This window comes from Spermophilus citellus (assembly GCF_964194105.1).
Source record: "Spermophilus citellus genome assembly, chromosome: 12".
NCBI lineage: Eukaryota > Metazoa > Chordata > Mammalia > Rodentia > Sciuridae > Spermophilus > Spermophilus citellus.
This window is the reverse complement of record NC_138198.1, coordinates 8,220,212-8,239,153: the sequence shown is the minus strand read 5'-3', so window position 1 is coordinate 8,239,153 and position 18,942 is coordinate 8,220,212. Positions and strand designations below refer to the sequence as shown.

At 56.1% G+C, this 18,942-nt stretch overlaps 1 protein-coding gene across 1 annotated transcript; it reads left to right on the top strand.

Annotated features, from left to right (window-relative positions):
- The first annotated feature begins 3,864 nt into the window (after positions 1-3,864).
- On the top strand, positions 3,865-7,497 carry BARX1 (BARX homeobox 1). Its single transcript, XM_081263223.1, has 4 exons — positions 3,865-4,244; positions 5,999-6,290; positions 6,373-6,457; positions 6,848-7,497. The coding sequence occupies exons 1-4, from the start codon at positions 4,022-4,024 to the stop codon at positions 7,010-7,012; spliced, it is 765 nt and encodes a 254-aa protein (XP_081119349.1). The 5' UTR covers positions 3,865-4,021; the 3' UTR covers positions 7,013-7,497.
- Positions 7,498-18,942: the final 11,445 nt, after the last annotated feature.

Genomic DNA, 18,942 nt, shown 5'->3' with positions numbered 1-18,942 from the left:
CCACTGCCATCCTCGCCAGCTTGCCCCTGGTTAGGAGCAGTCAGAACCTCAGGCTTCAAGAAAGAAAACCGGGAAGAGCCCGCGCCATTCAAGGGCGCTAGCGCCGCGTCCCTGGAAAAAGGAACGTGCCCTTGGCGCGCGGGGCTCTGTGGCGGCTCGCTCAAAGATCGAGGTCCTCTTGGTCAACTGGGAGGAAGTTGTTGGACCGCTGGGCTGTTGCTATTTGGAGGATTATACCAAGAGGCGAGGTGACCGTTTTAAAGAAACCTTCCCTACATCTCTGGTCCCAACTTCGTTTGGCCAAGTAAGATAACAAAAAACCCAGGGCAGGTAGGAGAGGAAATGCAAAGAAATAGGCCGGCAGTCCTGGGAGGGCAGGAGAAGAGGTCCACCCAGAAGCCCCCAGACGCTGGACGCTGCCCCCTTGGGTACTCAGCCTCTCTGTCTTTATTCTGTGACCCCTTCGCTCCAGAGCCGTTCCAGAATGCCATCTGGGAGGCGCTGGGGCAGGAGGAGGGTGCAGGAGGAGGGAAGAGGGCCTGGAATCTGCACACCAGTGCTTAAGAGTTTCAGTTAATAGGGTGAGGAGACCCCTTCTCCGCTTCGCCCAGCCGGTGCCAGTAGAAAATGTGGAGTCACCGGGACTGAGCACTGGGAGGGAACGGTTCTGTGCTCTGGAACCCCCATCTTTCGTCAAGGCGAAGAGGACCCCTGTGGCCCAGAGCCCCTAGCTGCCAGGCTACGGGGGAGGGTGGCTGGCCCCGGGCGCTGAGCTCATCTTTTCCACTGCGAGCACCGCAAGTGGACGCTTTCCGGGATTTTCGCAGCAGCGGCTGGAGGCCCCGGCGGGTCCCAGGCGTCGGGCACCGCGGCTGCGCCTCTGGGTGGAGACTCCCCTTCTTCGGGCAGCCTGGGCTGGAGAATGAAGCCCCATTCACTGTGAGCCCCTTCCAGGGCGCCAATACTGCAATTCCTGAGCAGCGGAGGCCTCGCAGTCATTCGTTTTTTGAGTTTTTCGCCTAAAAGGGGTTTATCTGAGGATTTGCCTTCAGTTCCGAGGACGTGGCTGTCCCAAGGAGGGTGAACGAGGGGCAGGTCCGCAGCGGTAGTGTCTTTGCGCACTGGAGGGGAGGGAGTGACGTGGCTCTCAGCCTTTCCCTCCAGGCAAACCCCACAACCCTTGAGGCCTCATTCCTAGAGGCTGCCTTCACCGCCTTCACCGAAGGCCTATGCCTGGGATCAGGAAAGAGCGCTGGCCAGAGTCCAAGCAGCTGGGGGGCACACCTGTGGAATGGGGAGGAGGCTGGGTCATAGTCCACTGAGTCCCTGAAATCCAGAGTTGAGACCTCCACGCTGAAAATCACTCAACCCCCACCAACAACAACCTGACCAGAGAGTTACCCTAAGAAGCTGACAGGTGGTAAAACGGATTCCGTGACAGCTGATCGACAATATGAATGCTCAGATGCAGGACCCCAATCCTGAGCATGTGAGACCCTCAGGGCTGCAACTGGGCTGCGCACATTTCAAATCTGGGTGACTTCTCTCAGAATCTAAGTAAGAGGTGAGGGGTGGGGTGGGGGCTGTCTGGGCCTAAATCTCTAGAGGATACCCTGGTCTAAGCCCCTTGGAAGGTGTGAAAGCAGAGAGGAAGAGGAGGAGGCAAAGGACACTGGGATGGGGGTGGTGGAGGCCAGGGAAAAGACCCTGAGACAGAGGGCCACGGAAGGACAGTCCTATACACTGGGGGGCCTGGGTAGGTCCCTTTCTCTTGTGGGCCTCAATTGCCCATTGGAAAAATGAGGTGGTTGGACTTCCCATCTAGGGAAGGGTTCTTTGTGCCTACTCACTGGGGAGAGCCCCTCCGGGCTCCTGAGGACCCCAGGAGAAATTGGCTTTCCTCTGCTTGCCCAGGCGGAGGTGGGGTGGGTGCTGGGCCAAGAGAAGCCGTAACACGGCCCCTACTGCTTGATCACTCGGAGGCCTCCTTGGTGTGGGCCACTGTTACTCTTAGTAGGTCTCACATCACCCCTTCCAAAGAACCATTTTTCCTCATTGAACCACTTACCCTGGGGAGTTGGAAACAACTGGAGGCCACAGAGGCCACCTTCTTTCAGTCATGAGGATGACCCTAGGGTTCAGAAAGTCACCCAACAACTGGGGAGCAGTGGCTCAGAGCCTCTGGTAAGACATTCTTTGTCTTTTACCCAGTCCCTATGAACAAGGGGTCTTGGCCATCTCCTAGTCTCCCCAGAGTCTGGGCCAGCTGCCACCGTCTAGGGCAGTCTAGGTCGAGTCTCAAGATCGCCCCTTGGCAATCCACTGAACTGAAGAAACTGCATCAGCTCAGGGAGGGGGCAGGGCATGCTGCCCATTTCCCAGAGGTAAGGACTTAGGCTCGTGTGGAGCTCACTTAGGAAGTAGGAGTGGTTTAAGACACCAGCTGGGAGCCAGGTGCTGACTGATTGTGGTGGTTGGGGCTGGAGGTAGGACCCAGTCTATGGAGTGCGAAGGGGAGGACAACAGCTCCTCCTCTTGCCTCCTAGGTACACCCTGCCCTCCTAACCAGGAGATCCTGTGGGTCTTGGGTAAGGACCCCCTCCCTCAGTCCTCACAAACTCCTTGGTGTCAAGTATATCTCTTCTGGAAGGGACAGAAAGCTGGAGCCCAGAAACAGGCAGTGGTTTACCCAGCAGTGGCAGAGTCAAAGGATGGAAACTCCAAACTCGGTAGAGAGTTTACTTTGGGATTGTTCACCTCAGGTTTGGGATTATACTCTCTTTACAAGACAGATCTAGAAGAGGTCCTTCGGATTTCCTCAGTCCTGCAGGAGCCTTTGAGAACTCAGAGATGGGGAGGCAGACTCTCAGAGCACCCCCTGATCCCTGCCCTCAGCTCCACCTGGTTCCTTTGATGCTCCAAAGATGGGGAATGGGGAAGTTGCATCCTTTCTCTTCCTCTCCATCGAATCCTCTAACTAGGAGGACATAACCCAGCCCACAGCGTTCCCGTGTTGCCAAGGAGAATGTGTGCACGTATCACTTGGGTTTGCATTTCAATCAAATCTGCCTGCAGAACGTTTTCCTCTCAGGGCAAGTCGGAGGGAAAGGAGGCCGATCATGGTAAACTGAGGCGGAGGTTGGCCCCGGCGGTGGAGCACAGGTGCGACTGCCATTCTTTGAGTTGCACCCTGCCCACTGCAGCACCCCTACGCGGGCGTTAGGCCCTGCACCCTGGCGGGAGGCACACCATCACTCTTTTCCCAATTGAGATGCGGGGCCTTTGCCCATTCTCCTCCCTAACCCTTGCCTAGGCCGCGGGCCTTCCTACCTGTATCCTCTCTTTACTGGTCCCTCCCTCTGTCAGGCCTGCCTCTGTGCCCTCTGGCACGTCCGGGCCGCGGACTCCCGCTCTCTCTGCACACGTCTCCACGGCATCCCAGGCACCGTCACTCTCTTATCTTTCCTGGTCCCCACTGTCACCGCCTGGACCTTTTCTCACCTCTCTCTCTCTCTCTCTGGATCCCTCGGTGTCTCATCTCTAGGGGAGGGTCTCCTTTCCCGAGTTCTACGTTGGTCCTTCCTGGGCGTGCGCTCGGCTGGTTCTCTTTCGGTCTGGGTCGGCCGGCCCCTCTCACGCCGGCCTCTCCTCTCTTCCCTCCTCCCTCCCTTCTGGGTTCCTCCCTCCGGCTCCGCTTAGCGGGTGGGGGGCCGCAGCCTGGAGCGAAGCGGAGCAGGGCGGGGCGGAGCCGCGCGGGCGGGGCGGGGCGGTGACGCGGGGCTGGTCGGGCTAGAGGCGCGGCAGCGCGGGGCGGGGGCGCAGTGCCGGGTCCGACTGGCCGAGCCCCGAGCGCCCCGCCCGCGCCCTGCGCCTCCGCCCGGCCCGCCGGCGGGGGAGGGGGCATGAGCCGGCGCCCGCGCGCGGCCGGGAGCTGCGGGCCGGCCTAGAGCCCCGCGCGGGCCCCGCGCCCGAGCCCAGCCGCCGCCGCTGCCCAGCCGCGGGCGCATCCGCGGGCGCAGCGATGCAGCGGCCCGGGGAGCCGGGCGCCGTGCGCTTCGGCCCTCCCGAGGGCTGTGCAGATCACCGGCCACACCGCTACCGAAGCTTCATGATCGAGGAAATCCTCACCGAACCGTCCGGGCCCAAGGGCGCCGCGCCTGCAGCCGCCGCCGCCGCCGCGGGCGAGCTGCTCAAGTTCGGCGTGCAGGCGCTGCTGGCGGCGCGGCCCTTCCACAGCCACCTGGGTACGTGCGGCGGCCTTGGGGCCTTGGGGCTGTGGGCCGGTCTTAGCGGGAGAGTAAGAGCCACGCCGTGGGGGCGCCCAGAACCTACCCTGGACGTTGCTTTGAGCGCGCAGGCCCCGGGACAGATTTCTAGGCGCGCTCCAGCCTGGAAGCGGAGAGTGCGGGCAACAGGCTCCGTAGAAACAGGCCTCGTGCCCGAAGGACAGGCCAGGGAGGGCATTTGCTTTTGGCTGCATGGCCGCTCTTCGGCCTTCAGCACAGGATAGGGGGCTGGGCCCGGGGAACAGAACCCGCATTCCCATCTCGGGCGAACGACCGGTCTGCGGATTAGTGAGGGTCAAAATGACCTCAGATCGTGGGCTTCTGGGCTTCGCCGTGGAGAACTGACAACGAGGAGCCTGTGACTACCCAAACTCGGGTAGCTGGGACCTCTAGAAGAAGCCCGCGGCTTCCAATGCTGGGTACAGACACTGGCCCAAGTCGGCCCAGGGTATCCTGGAGTCCAGTGCTGCAGCTGGGGACAAACGAGGCCTCTGCTGCCATAGGGCCTTGCCGTGAGCAAGAGGCCTGCCTGTGAGCCGCTGCCGGGCTGGACCTTCTACTTTCAGGTCAGCTGGGTCTCGGCAGAACTTGAACCACTTGCTCAAACCGTTTTTGCCCACCCTGTCTCTTTCTTGGCGGGTGCCTGTCCTGGCCTGCAGTGCCCTCTCCACCACCTCCATTCCCTTCTTAACCTTTCTCATCTACTCTCTGCTCAGCGTTTGGCCTCCCTTATCCTCTCGGTTGTGTAGATCTGCCTCTCCCACTTTTCCCCTAAAGAGTCCTTTTCCCGTCTCCCCTCTCCTCCTCCTTACCTTTACTTGCACCTTGTTGGGTCCCCTTCCAAGGGACTAGGACCCGACTCAGAGAAGCCTGAAGGGAAGGGAGGCCTACTAAACTTGGCGGGGACCCCAGCCCCACCAACCGCCTTTTCTGCACTCCTTTCGTCCCTTCTTGGTTGAGCTTGTTCCGCCGGTGGCGGCAGAGCCAGTTTGCTCGTTCTAAGTTCATTTGGAATGCGGTGTCTCCGCTGCCTTTCACTTCTATCTGTTGTATTGTTAGTAGTTCGTTTGAAGCGGGCAAAAAAAAAAAAAAAAACATTTTAGGACTAGAGAACATGGAAGCATCTTCACGGGGAAGAGCCTGAACAGAAAAACAAGAACACAAATTTCGTGTTTGTAGGGTGCTTTGGAATTTCTAGGAAGCGCCCGATCCCATCCCAGCGGATGGCACGGCCACAGCCCGCGGTGTGGCTGCTGTGTTGAGCACAGGAGAGTGACCCTGCACAGTCCTTTAGGTTCTTTTTCCCAACGCAGCAAGCCGGATTTGGTCGGGGCAGACGCCCACCTTCTTAATTGGCACCGGTCTCTTCTTAATTTCCTTTTTTACGAAAGAGACACTGCATGCGTCTCAGACCTGTGAACTTGTTTCTCGAGAACGCTGAAGTCCAGAGGCGGCTGGGGCATGGGGAAGGCCAGAGCAGAGCACCGGGCTGGGGAGGTCCTTTCTTCCAGACTCTGGAGAACAGAACATTGAGGAGGCTTGTCTTCTGCGCTTAGTTCAAGTCTTTGCCCGTGGCTCACGTGCTTGCTCCAGGCCGCCAGGCGTGGAGGTTTTGCGTGTTCAATTCTCTGAGCTGAAGCTCCCGTGGCCCTTGCCGAGGCAGAGCAGCGCAGCTGGAGCTCACTGGGCTGCTCACTCTTCTCTCCCTGCAGCAGTGCTGAAGGCAGAGCAGGCGGCGGTGTTCAAGTTCCCGCTGGCGCCGCTCGGCTGTTCCGGGTTGGGCTCAGCGCTGCTGGCCGCCGGGCCTGGGTTGCCTGGCGCCGCGGGTGCGCCGCACCTGCCGCTGGAGCTGCAGCTCCGCGGGAAGCTGGAGGCCGCAGGCCCTGGTGAGCCGAGCACCAAAGCCAAGAAGGGGCGCCGGAGCCGCACTGTGTTCACCGAGCTGCAGCTGATGGGCCTGGAGAAACGCTTCGAGAAGCAGAAATACCTCTCCACGCCCGACAGGTAGTGTTGGGCAAGGCTGGGGCCAGTAGGCGGTGGGAGGGTGGCCATCTGCCCTGCTGAAGGTGCGCCCTGCTCTTTCCAGAATAGATCTCGCGGAGTCCTTGGGCCTGAGCCAGTTGCAGGTGAAGACGTGGTATCAGAATCGGAGGATGAAGTGGAAGAAAATAGTGAGTGTGCCTGGTAGCTCTGTAGGCCCTCGGTTTCCCGGGCCATGCCCCTGTGCCCTGCAAGAACTGTTCCTCCCTGCTCCGCGAGGACCTCTTCCCAACCCTTCCGATTCCCCCCGTACCTGGTGCATATGAGGACCCTCTGCCTCTTTGGGTGCCCTATGGGGGCCAACAATCCTTGGTGTCCCGTGGAGCCCCCAGGTCCGCTGGCAGCCTTGAACCCCTCTGCAGTCTTAGGGGATGCCTCTTCCCTGCCGCTCTCAAATGGCTGCCGTTTCCCAGGGGCGGGGAGCGGTCCTTGATGACCCGGTTGGGTCACCCCTGGGTGCTGGGCACAAGGGTCCCCAGTCCATCTCCCGCCCATCGAGGTACTGGTCATCCTTCGTGTAGGTACTGCAGGGCGGCGGCCTGGAGTCTCCTACCAAGCCCAAGGGGCGGCCAAAGAAGAACTCCATCCCCACAAGCGAGCAACTCTCTGAGCAGGAGCGCGCCAAGGAGGCGGAGAAGCCGGCGGAGGTGCCAGGCGAGCCCAGCGACAGGAGCCGCGAGGATTGAGCTCGGCAGAGTGCGGAGCCAGGGAGCCAGAGAAGCAGTGGCCGCCTGAGTCCGCGGAAACCTGCGGACCGTCCCTTCTCGTCCCCACCGTTTGCTTTCTAAGCATTTTATTATTACTTTGAATGCGGACAATCAGGGGTCAAACAAGGAAGGACAGAGACCCTGAAGCCAAAAACCCAGGCCCCGGCGCGCTCCTGGTCCTTACTTGGGACGTCCATCGCCAAGGAAGCAACTCGTCTTCCTTGGAGCTCCGAGGCGCCGTGCGCTCCACGTGCATTCACGCCCTGCTCCTGGCCCACACCCTCACCCCGTCTCTGGTCCTGGAGGCCGCCAGGCACACACTCGCTTCCGCGCGTCGGGGACCCAGCGGCCGGGCGCAGGGCATCGGAGCCCGAGACAGCGCCGGGATAACTCAGCGGCTCGGCCTGAGGCCGGGTCCCCGATGTCGCTGGGGCTCCTACCCCCCATCTTGCGAAGACGGTGACTTTTTTTTTTCCAATAAAATATTTTATGACACAGTGGGGTGTGTTGCGGGGCCTTCTAGATTCCGCGGGGGCTGGAGGTCTAGGCAAGGTAAGAAAGGCACTGGCAGTCGCTTCTAGAACATCCTATTCTCTGGCTCAGTGGAGGTGAGGGGTGCCCTGCTCCCTGGGACCCGGGATAGGAAGGGCAGGCTGCTCGGCTGCTGCAGGATTCTACCAATCCTTTTCACTCTGGGCGCCAAGGCTCAGTTGAACTCCATTTTCCTTCCTTCCCAGCCTGGGGGCCCATCGCCAATGCAGTCCCCCATGGGACTCCGAAGTGGCCCACAGTTCAGAGCTGCATAGGTTTTTGGTTCCAGGGATTTGAAAGACCACCAACTGTGTGGTCCTTGGCAGGGTCCTGATCAGCCCCTTTTGAATCGAACCAGAAGCTCAGGTTCCCCCAGAGCCTTCAGCTGGCGGCAGCACCTGAGTTCTTTCAGCAGGGCATACCTGTTGGCACATTTTCTGCTGCACACGCAGCAGGGTGGCGTCTGGGCGGCGAAGACTTGGCTAGGTGCAGTGAGGGCACCTGTTGGATAGCGAGGGAAGACTACTATTTGCCCGAGACCACAGTTGGGGCAGATAGACGCTTTAAGGAGCACAGCTTGGCAGCGTGTGCCCGCTGGCACCCCTCCTCACGGGAGGGTGTTTTTAGGCTGTTCTCAAAGCTTACATGTGGGTTTCTGTCCGGTGCCTCCCAAGGTGAAGGCTGGGGGCTTTCTTGGTTGGGCGAATTCCTGAGACCCGATTGAAGCTTCAAGACACTTCCGGGTGGGTGGGAATGGAAGATGGCCACTTTACTGGTTAAAGCTCAGGAAGGTGACACAACTTGGCCATGCCTTTCCCAGTAGGACCAGGTTTCAAAGCCCAAATATGAGGAAGAGTCCAGGATATTCACACTCTTGAGCTGTAGGCTTTGTGTTTCAGAATGTGGCAATGGTCAGGTATGTCCCAGACCTACATCGATGATGGCTTCCTTTTCATGTATCTGCTAGTCCATCCCTTCTTAGAACCAGCCCTTGGACTTCTCTTCCCTAGAATCTCCAACTTGGAGCTGTAAAGGACTGAGAAGGAAGAGAGCCCATACTTTCTGAGGGCTGTAGGGGATTCTGTGTCCAGTTCTGCCAAAACTCTGGGAAATGATCTCTTGCAGGCTCGGGGCTCTTAAGTCAGCCTTGCAAACAGCTCCTGGACAACTTGCCCAGGCCTCTACTCCCCCTCCCTAGGGGTCCAAGGAAGACTGTGGGACCCTGGCTTCCTGGAAAGAAGGAATCAGCAATGTGTGACTGTGCCCCCTAATTCCTTCCGGCCCTTGAGGTTACATCCAGGTCAGTTCAACCTAGCAATCAGTGCTTAATAACTTTCTCATACCAGACTCTGGCAACCAGGTGATTTTCAGGACTAGTTTAATCCTTTATAGTTCAAAGGAGAGCAAAGTGAAGGTGGAGTTCTGTCACCAGGAGGCCAGGGGAACTGAGACTCCAGCTATGTTTTTGTCAACTCCGCAGAATTGTGGAAGGAAGAGGGTGGAATCCAGAGAAGATTTAAGATGGGCAAGGGGGGGGGTGTCTGACCCCAGTGATCACAGTTCCTTGAGGATTCTCGCAGTTTTATTAAATTTGAGGAATACAACATTACACAAATTAGTTACACTCTGCATCTGAGGCTTTTCCCAGGGCAGCCCCTCACTGGCCTGGATCAAACAATCAGTCCTCCTCCCACCCGAGCTCTAGGAGGTGGAAAAGGGGAATCTGGCTACCGAGCACTGACCCCAACATTTCAATGAGCACAGCTCCTTCCAGGCACAGATGGGGAACCTGACTCCAGAACTCCGATCCTGAGGTCACCAGCCAGTCAGCGGGGAAGCTGGGCCTCAAAAAAGGGGGTCCGGATTCTAGGGCAGGCGGGAGTAGGAAGAGGGAGTTTTAGTCAGACTGCGTCCCTATGCTCCTTGGTTCTATGGATCGGAGACCGAAACCCAAGAACTAGCCCTGGAGGCGACCGAAGAGTGGGCTGAATGCCTGTCCTATCTGGACGGCTGGGGGCTTTCTTGGTTGGGCGAATTCCTGAGACCCGATCGAAGCTTCAAGTCACTCCCGGGAGAAGCGTAGGCGCGAAGCAGACGCAAAGCCCAGACTCGGGGTAAAGGGCCGCATCCCGTCTTTCCTAGCTCCCAGGGACCGGCCTGCGGGCCACCCGGCTCGGCCACCAAGTGCTGAGACCCCCTTCCTGCGCACAGCGGCTTGGGGGGAAAGAAGGTCCCTTCGCTCCGGTTCCTTCTGGACTCTAGACACGCAAGCCTCTACTCCGCCCCAAGGTCCTGGGAAACAAAACGCGGAGGCAGCACCCGCGGTCAAAGTCGCCGCGGCGCTCCCCGGAGTCCACCACTCCCCCCACCCCCCGCCCGAGATTGGGGGAGGGGCGGGCTCTGGCGTCCGGCATAGCCGGGCCCCGAGGGCAAAGAGGTAGCACGTGTCCCCTACCGGACCCTCCCGAAAGGAAGGGCCGAGGGCGGTGGGAGGGTTGGGATTAGCCTGGCGACAGGTCGCGCTCCCCAACACCGCGGAGTGTGCCCTCGATGTGCTGGATTCGAGGTGGTTTGGACAGTAAGGGAGACTTTGGGGGAAAAACTGGCTGAAGGATCCGGGTTGCGGGTGCTGGATCACATCCCGACTTTCGGTGTCCCTGGCCCAAAAGCAAGTCGCTTTCCTGGTCCGTAGAAGGGAAGAGAAGCCATGGTCCTGGAGCTGTAGGTGGCACTCAGCTCGGCCCAGCGACGGCCTGTTCCTGCGGACCTGGTCTACGGCGGGTCCGATGCAAGCCCCAGGCAAGGCCCCAGCGCCGCCAGGGCCGTCACGGGTACCCGATCCCTCCTCTAGGGCTCTGTTCTCCCTTTCCTAGTTTTGGATTCCCCTGGAGGGTCATTGGTGGGAACTTTATAAGGTGGGAGAAAAGCGGGTGAGGGACGCGCCCGGGGCGAAGTTACCCGGTGGTTGAGTCCGAGTTTTAGGTTTCCCGGAGCCGGAGGGCGCTCTCTTACTGGGTTCACGGGAAACTGAGGCCAGCTGGGAGTGGCCAAAATGCTGACCTCTCAGTTCCATTGTCTTGCCACCGTCCCCAACCTCCCGGATGCCAGCAGAAACCTGGCACTTTCTCTCTTTACCTTTGCCCTGCGGCCTGATTTCGTTTCCACAAACTAGGGAGTCCCTACCCCAGAAGCAACACGGCAGGAGAATGAAGTCAAGAGATAGCCCCTGCTAGGAACCTCCACCCGAAGTCTTGTCCAGGTCCCTAGTTCCCAAGAAAATCAGCTTCTGTCCGGTCCCCAGCTCTGCCTCTGCAGGAGGGGAACTCAGAGCTGCAGGACAGTTCTCCAACATGCCCCAGCCCCACTTATCAGGTAAGGGAGCCCGGACTCCTCATTCCCAGCCAGTGGGTGAGGCAAAACGGTGACAAAATCACAGGGCCAGTACACCTGAGGCTGCATGCTGAGAGTCCCCTGGCCAGGACCCTGGTGGATCCTCACTCCCAGCCCTATTTGCTATAAGGTCCGTCAGAGATCTCTTAAGGATAGAACCTTCCCTTCCGGACCCCTGCCCCTGCCTTCTGGAGGTGGCTCAGTTGTATGACTCCAAAAGTTTAATTTTCCTACTTCTCACTTTTAAGATAGCATGGCCCATTTCTCAACTCTGGGTTCCTGTGACAGTGGGGGATGAGGGTATCAGACACTGTGGGCTCCATGCTACTCCATGCCCCCTGTACTGCCAAGGAGGCCATTCTGGGGATGGACCCTGATGACCCCTAGCCTCCCAGACACAAACCCTGGGTGGGCAAAGCCAGGAAGCCTAAGGAGAAGCAGCAGAGAGCGCATGCCTTCCAAGAGGTGTGAGAACTCGTTGGGTAGGGGCAGGGGACTGCTTAGAAGGAACAATGATCTGCTCACCTGTGAAGCAGAAACCAGGTAGTGGGGAGGTGGTAAAAGGGTGTGGGTGGAAGGAGGATATCAAATCAGAGAGGTGGCTCTGACCTTGAAAATATTTAAGGAACACCTCAACTTATGGATTTCCCTAGTAGTTTTCTTTTCTTTCTTTCTTTCTTTTTAAAAATATATACTTATATATTTTTCAGAACTGGGGATTGAACCCAGGGCTTTGTGCATGCATGCTAGGCAAGTGCTCTATCACTGACTTACATTCCCAGTTGCCCCACTTTTTAAAAATGTAAACTTAGTAATGATCTGCGATTAAAAATGTAAGTCCTAATAAGTCTAAAAGAGATCTTTGGGTAAATAAAAAACAGTCCCAGGTCATCTAAAAGGAACGGGTCATGGCTTCATTAGCAACATTTAAATTTTTTTCTTAGTGCTTCAGGAAATAATTGTGTCTGATATAAATGGCAGCTTGGGCCCCTAATATTTATTAAGCTCTTACATTGTAGACCCTTCATTCATCTTGCAAGCATTTATTGAAGGGTAGCAGGCAGTTTCCAGAACTGGGGACATTGCTTGCCAGCATAAACCTGAAGCATCTCCTTGATCCAGTGACAACCCAGTGAATAGGTGCTCCCATTCTCATTTTTCCAATGATGACAAGACTGAGAGATGTTAGGTCACTTACACATTGATACCAGATACCAGCAGCAGAATTGGAGTCTGATTTTATCTGCGTTGAGTCTCCACTTCTCCTTGCCCAGCAGCCTCCTGGACCACTGTGGGATGCCTCAGATACCTTAGAGACCAAAGCCTCCTCTCACCCATGATACATCTTACCATTTGTTTTTTTAAATGAAGTACTTCCTAAGCACCTGCTATGTGCCAGGAGTTCAAGGTATGGTGCTTACAACCTGTGACCCAGGTGGAGCTTACCCTGGGGGCAGGAGGTGGGAGCAGGGTGGAGAGATGCAGAAGAAGTTACAAATGACCATTTGGTGATTTCATGGAGTGACAGATGTCATGTGGAAAAATGAGGCAGGCGATAGACAATGAGTGGGGTTGGACTTGACTTAGGGTGGTCAGGGGAGGTCTTCTGTGGAGCTGACATTGAGATGAGACTTGAATGGCAAGAAGGAAATGGCTCTGCTGGCATCAGAGGGCAGGCACAGCAAGCGCAAAGGTCCTGAGGCAGTTACGAGCTTGTCCTAAAGGTAAGGAAGAGGAACACCGGGTGGGCAAGGGTTGTAGCGGAGGAGGTGGACTCAGGAGTTGCCCGGAATGTGGCCGCAAGGAGGCGGCGTTGTCCTGGCTCCAGCCCAGCTTCCCGAGAGGGAGAGTCTGGGGCAGACGCCTCCAGCCTGTTGTGCCTCTCAAATTCAACACTGTCCTCGCGCGCGCGCTTGGCCGCTGCAGCCCCGCAGCGGCTCCGCCTCCGCCAGGCAATTTGCTCTCCCCCCACCCCCTTTCTTTTTCATAAGGATGCAATTTTCTGCGTGCTTTAAGGACATTAGAAGGGCGTTTGACTGACGCGCCATGCGAAATGCATTAACTGGGCTCGCGCAGCGGGCGCTGAGCACAGGAAGGGGCAGGTGGAGGCGGGAGCACGCCCCGGGGAAGGGGACCCGCCTGGTTGGAGGAGGGAGGGTGAGCAGAGAGACCCGGACCCTGAACCCGGAGAGAGAGGCCGGGGAAACGCCAGGTGGGCGGGAAGGGGGAGGTGGAGAGGAGAAGGAGGTACAAATGGACAGTCCAAGAGAGAGAGAGAGAGAAAGGCAGGCAGGGACGGGGAAGCGAGAGTGCGAAATGGGGCAGAATCGAGGTAAAACCTGAAAAGGGAGTGGAGCCACAGGAGAGACGGATTGGAGCAAGAAAGGAGTAGAAAGGGAGAGGAAGGCGGAGAAAGGCTGCAGAAATGCAGAGGTGGTGATAAAATGGAAGAGAACCCAGTCAAGCCGCTGGGCAGACCAGGGAGTGACCCTGGGCACAGAAATGTGGGAGTTCCCTGCTTGATAGGCAGCGGAGAAAATGGAAAGCCACGGAAAACCGGAAAACCATCTCGCTGCGTTTGCATGATCAGCTCCCTCCTTCCCCAGGGCTTCCCTTGAGTTTCTTCCTCCTCCTCCTCTAGACGTGGTCCCCAGGCAGCTCTTGGAACCCCTGAGGGTGCTGGCTCTCTAGGACTTCCCACCCTCAGGTGCTCTAGATATCTGCTAGGGATCCCTGCTTGGTGTCTCTTAGTTTCCCCTGCAGCCCGAGGTGCTGAGCCAGCATTCTCTTACACACAGGGGACACGCTCTGCTCTGTGGTCACAGCCTGGCTCTTCCCACTGGGAATGCTCAGAACTTTCCAGAGCCAGGAAGACCCCTAGCTAGATGGCTCTGTCCCCTTCCCAAGGGATCTCTGTAGAGTTCCTTTCCCTGTCTGAATGGTGGCTGGTGGCTGGTGGCTGGTGGCTGGGCATGGACAGGGGGAAGGTCTGGAGAGGTTTGGGCTGGTCCTGGGGCCGTGTATCTTCCAGGAAGCCATATGAAGGCATGTTGTGGGACCTCTCTGCTTTGGAGCTTGTCTGGAACCCAGCACCCTCTCTGAGCAGAGGCAGGGAGAAGAGCCAGTTTGTATCAGGGACCAGCTGTGTGCTCCAGTAGGCGAAGGCACCTTTTCATTACCACCATTTTTAACCTTAAGCCCTTTTAGATGGAGCCCCCCAAATCCATTTTTCAGATGAGGAAACTGAAGCTCAAGAAAAGGGGTTCAGGTAGTGAATGGAAGCCAGAGCTCACATGTCAATCCAGGCCAAAGTAATTCCCTGATTAGTCCTGTACCCAAGTCCCCAAGCAGATACCTAGTGACCATGTATCTGGCTGAGCTTTGTCCCAAAATATGGGACAAAGGGTGAACAAAGGGTGAACCCAGGGTCTTAGGCAAGTATTCTACCATTGAGCTACAGCCCAACTCCAGCGTACATCTCTTTTGAGACCAATCAGTGAAAATCGTGAATGCCAGCCACTGAGCAACAGAGGCCACCCAGCCCTCTGAAGAGGGCTGCCCTCGGTTCAGTTCTTGACTTCATTATATTTTAGCTGTAGGACTCTGGTCACATTGCTTCTCCTCTCTGTTTCAGTTTCCTCTTCTTTGAAATCAAAACATCTCGTGGCTGAATTGAAGTGAATGGACATATAGTAATTGAGATTTATTCCTCATAAAGGATTTTTGTGAGTGTCCCTGGTGCTGATAGGAACTACTAGGGCAAAGCAGCCCATGAACAGCAGGCCTCACTCCTATTCTGGGTCAGGGGACAGGGCTGACCGTTGCTGCTCCTCTTCCTGGTGGGCTGATAGATGGAGAGTCAGCAAGTAGGATCCTGGGGTTTTGAGACTGGCCTGTGCTGGGGTCCCCAAGGGGCCAGCAGCACCTTTCCCAGGGAACGCTCTCCCATGATTTCCTTTCACTGTTGTCATGGAATTTACATCTGTGCAGAGCTCTGGGAGCTGATCAGTTTGTGGACTCCTCTATGTCTGTCTCACTGGTATCTGCTTTAGAAGGGCAGAGAACCTGCCTATCTTGTACCCCAGTTCCTAAACGGCACCAGAACTAAGAAAATACACAATTATCTGTGGACCACTGAACGAACGCCAAGCCACCTATACACTAGGATTCCTCGTCTGGTTAGAGTGTATTTGCGAGGATCTCATATGACAATAGTCTGATCTTGGCTCTCACAGAAGTCTGCAGTGCAACATCCCCTGCTCCAGGGCCTGCTGGTGGTACACTGAGCAGATGCAGGTGATTGGCAGGCCCTGGGCAGCCTGGGTGTGGCCTGCGGGCTCCACTCCCAGTGGCTGTTCAGGGTCTGCTAGGTCAGGTCACGTTTTTTACTCTGCTTATACTTTAATGGCTCCCCATCAACTCCTCAGGCCCTGCAGTGGATAGAGGGTGGGTGGGTGGGTGGAGGATGGCCAGCTCTCTCACCTGTACACACTGGCTTTTCTTTCTGAGGGCCTCTGCTACCATTAGCATCAGAGAATGCCCTTGAAGCTCCCTGGGAGTTTCAAGGAATTCACACTCCCTCACCCCAGAATGTGGTCCCAACCAGGGCTGGTGGGAGTTAGTGGGTAAACACCCGCCCCCTCACCCCCAGGTCCTGCCATCCACACTGGCTCCCAGAGTTGCCCTGAAGGGACAAGCTCCTGCTGCCCAGTGGGGACTCACAGGATACCACATCCTCTGTCAGCTCTGTGGCATTGCTCTGGTGCTGCTCCCTCTGGGCCTTAACCTCTGTAAAATGCACTTGTGGGGAGGTGGGAATGGGGAGTAAGCAGTGCGGAGAGCTGCTAGGGAAAACTGTCCCTAGCAGCTGGGCTCTGCTTCTGGGTGAGATCTTATTTGAACAACAGAATAGCCACACAAAGAGGTTTCAGGCCATGCAATGCGTAGATGCTTTCTGAGTACACTGCCCAGCTCAAAGCTTCTGGAACCTTCCATGGCTGCACTTTTCCCTTCAAGCAGATGCTAGTTTTGCTTCCACCGGGCAGTGGCTGCCCTGGTGGGTGCATGGGTGGGGTCAGGTCAGGAAGAGAGAAAACGGAGAAAGAAAAAAGCAAGGAGGATAGCATGCTGCCTGCTGCCTGGTCTGCGTGATGCCAACAGGGGCTGTTCAGAGACGCCTGGATGCCGGCCCACATTCTTGCTCAGGGAGACCTTGGATGTTGTATGAAAATAAACTAGTAGGAGCTCTTTTGAAGAAGGGACAGCATGTTTCTTTGTGGTGGGTCTGTGCCCAGCAGCCTGGCGGGATCCTGGGAGGCCCAGTCCATGTGGAGCTGCCGTGCTCCTGCTGATGAGAGATGTGGCAGCCTGGAGGAGGAAGAGGAGGAAGAGGAGGGGGAGGAGGAGGAGGAGGAGGAAGAGGAGGAGGAGGAAGAGGAGGAGGAGGAAGAGGAGGAGAGGAGGAAGAGGAGGAGGAGGAGGGAGAGGAGGAGGAGGAGGAAGAGGAGGAGGAGGAGGGGGAGGAGGAGGAAGGGGAAGAGGAGGAGGAAGGGGAAAAGGAGGAGGAAGGGGAAAAGGAGGAGGAGAAAGAGGAGGAAGAGGAAAAGGAGGAGGAGGAAGGGGAAGAGGAGGAGGAAGGGGAGGAGGAGGAGGAAGAGGAGGAGGAGGAGGAGGAAGGGGAGGAGGAGAAAGGGGAGGAGGAGGAAGGGGAGGAGAAGGAGGAGGAAGAGGAGGAGGAGGAGGAAGAGGAGAAGGAGGAGGAATGGGAGGAGGAGGAAGGGGAGGAGGAGGAAGGGGAGGAGGAGGAAGGGGAGGGGGAGGAAGAGGAAGGGGAAGAGGAGGAAGGGGAAGAGGAGGAAGGGGAAGAGGAGGAGGAGGAGGAATGGGAGGAGGAGGAGAAGGAGGTGGAGGAGGCTGGAACCAGTGCCATGGGGCCTGTGGGAGAATCACAAGCCTAGACAGCCCTCCGAATCATCATTCATTCATTCTTTCATGCCTTTGATTCCCTCCTTCCATCTTGCAATCAGAATTTAATGATGCCTTTTCTGGACACCCATATTCATAGCCACACTATTCACAATGGTCAAAAGGTGGAAGCAACTCGAGTGCCCATTGACAGATAAATGGGTAAATAAACTGTGTTGTGTATAATGGATCAGTCTTAAAATAAGACATGCTAAAACAATAACATGCTAAAACAGGGATGGACCTGGAGAACATTGTGCTCAGTAAAATAAGCTGGTCACAGAAAGACGAATACTATAAGATTCCACTCATTTGAGGTTCCTGGAGTAGTCAAAATAAAAAAAGATAGAAAGTAGGATGGTGGTTGTCAGAGCTGGGGTGGACTTGGACCAACTCAGTTCTCCCCCTTTTCTTGTTTGTAGTTCTCAAGAATAGCTGTGTGCTGGGAATGTAAGCCCTGAGATGTCCGGGACTGGCTGGGACAGCACATAGGAAACACGAAGCCCTTCAGCACTTTACCCCAGAATATCACTTTGCCCCAGAGTATAGAACCCATGGTGGATGGCTTTCTGGAGTCTTTTGGCTTAGTGTAGTGGGGCAAATGAAGACAAGACCCCTTGGGATCCAAGGCAGATCTCCTGAGCCCTGAGGAATGCTCACGGTGAATCCTGGGCTTCTCTTGTCCTTGCTGTGACCTGTAAATATCAAACCTGCTTCATGCAGCTTGTGTGTGCATCAGGGTGGGGGGGCAGTTTTCTCTTATGGGACTCAGACAAGTGCCAAGCATTGTATAGTGAATCTGCTTCTTTCAGGGGCTGGGCAAGGGGGTTGGAGACTTAGTGTTTAAAGAGGGCAGTTTGGATTTTGAATATGATGAATTCAGAAGATGGGTGGTGGTTATAGCTGCAAAACAATGTGCATGTAGCCAGGCGCCATGGTGTATGCCTGTAATCCCAGTGACTGGGGAGGCTTAGGCAGGAGGATTGCAAGTTCAAAGCCAGCCTCAACAACTTAGCAAGGCCTAAGCAACTCAGGAAGACCCTGTCTCAAAATATAATATAAAAAGGGATGGGGAATGTGGTTCAGTGGTTAAGCGCCCCTGGGTTCAATTCCTGGTACCAAAATCAAACAAAGAACCCCCCCCCCGCAAAAAAAAATGTGCAAGTGTTTAAAACATACTTAAAAATGGTAGGATGATGGGTTTTATACGATGCATATTTTGCCATTACTTAAAAAACTGTATTGTGCCTACATTGCACACAGTTCTGGGGTTCTCCTAACCCTTCAAAGAGTGTTCATTCATGCATCTACTGCTTCATTCATTTGGCCTTGATTACTGCATTCTTCACTTTCTAATACCTTTGGTGAATGCTGCTGAGTACCTATAGGTGTGGGTGCTGTCTAGGTTCTGGACACAGCCCTGAGCAGGACAGGCAAGACCTCTACCCTCGGGAGCCAAGCCCAGAGCCACTGTGAGCTTCCGGGGAGACAGTGAGCAAGATAAATAAGTAAAGCATGTAATTTGTTGGCTGGGTGTGGTGGCACTCGCCTGTAATCCCAGCAGCTCTGGAGGCTGAGGCAAGAGGATAACAAGTTCAAAGCCAGCCTCAGCAAAAGCAAGGTGCTAAGCAACTCAGTGAGACCCTGTCTCTAAGTGAAATACAAAATAGGGCTGGGGATGTGGCTCAGTGGTTGAGAGACCCTGAGTTCAATCCCTGGTACCTCAAAAAAAAAAAGTATGTAATATGTCACAAAATGTAAAGGGATTTAGCAAAAATAAAATAAGGTAGGAGGATGGGGTATAAAATTACACATGCACCACTAAGGTGACACTGTACAAAGAAAGAGGGGAGAGGGAAGGGACAGGAGGGTTGAGTGGCAAGAGGCCACAAGGCACTGTCAGACCCCTGCTTCCCTTTGTGAGAGGGTCTGATGGAGATCTGAAGGGTCCCTTTTGCTTGGTCTGGGGGGTGGGTTGAGGGCCACACAGCAGGCTGCGGGGGAGGACAGCCACAGTACAGGAG

Coding starts and splice junctions, on each gene's coding strand:
- BARX1 (XM_081263223.1), top strand. CDS start 4,022: ATGCAGCGGCCCGGGGAGCCGGGCGCCGTGCGCTTCGGCCCTCCCGAG. Junction 4,245..5,998: donor GCCCTTCCACAGCCACCTGG/GTACGTGCGGCG, acceptor CTCTCCCTGCAG/CAGTGCTGAAGGCAGAGCAG. Junction 6,458..6,847: donor GGATGAAGTGGAAGAAAATA/GTGAGTGTGCCT, acceptor TCCTTCGTGTAG/GTACTGCAGGGCGGCGGCCT.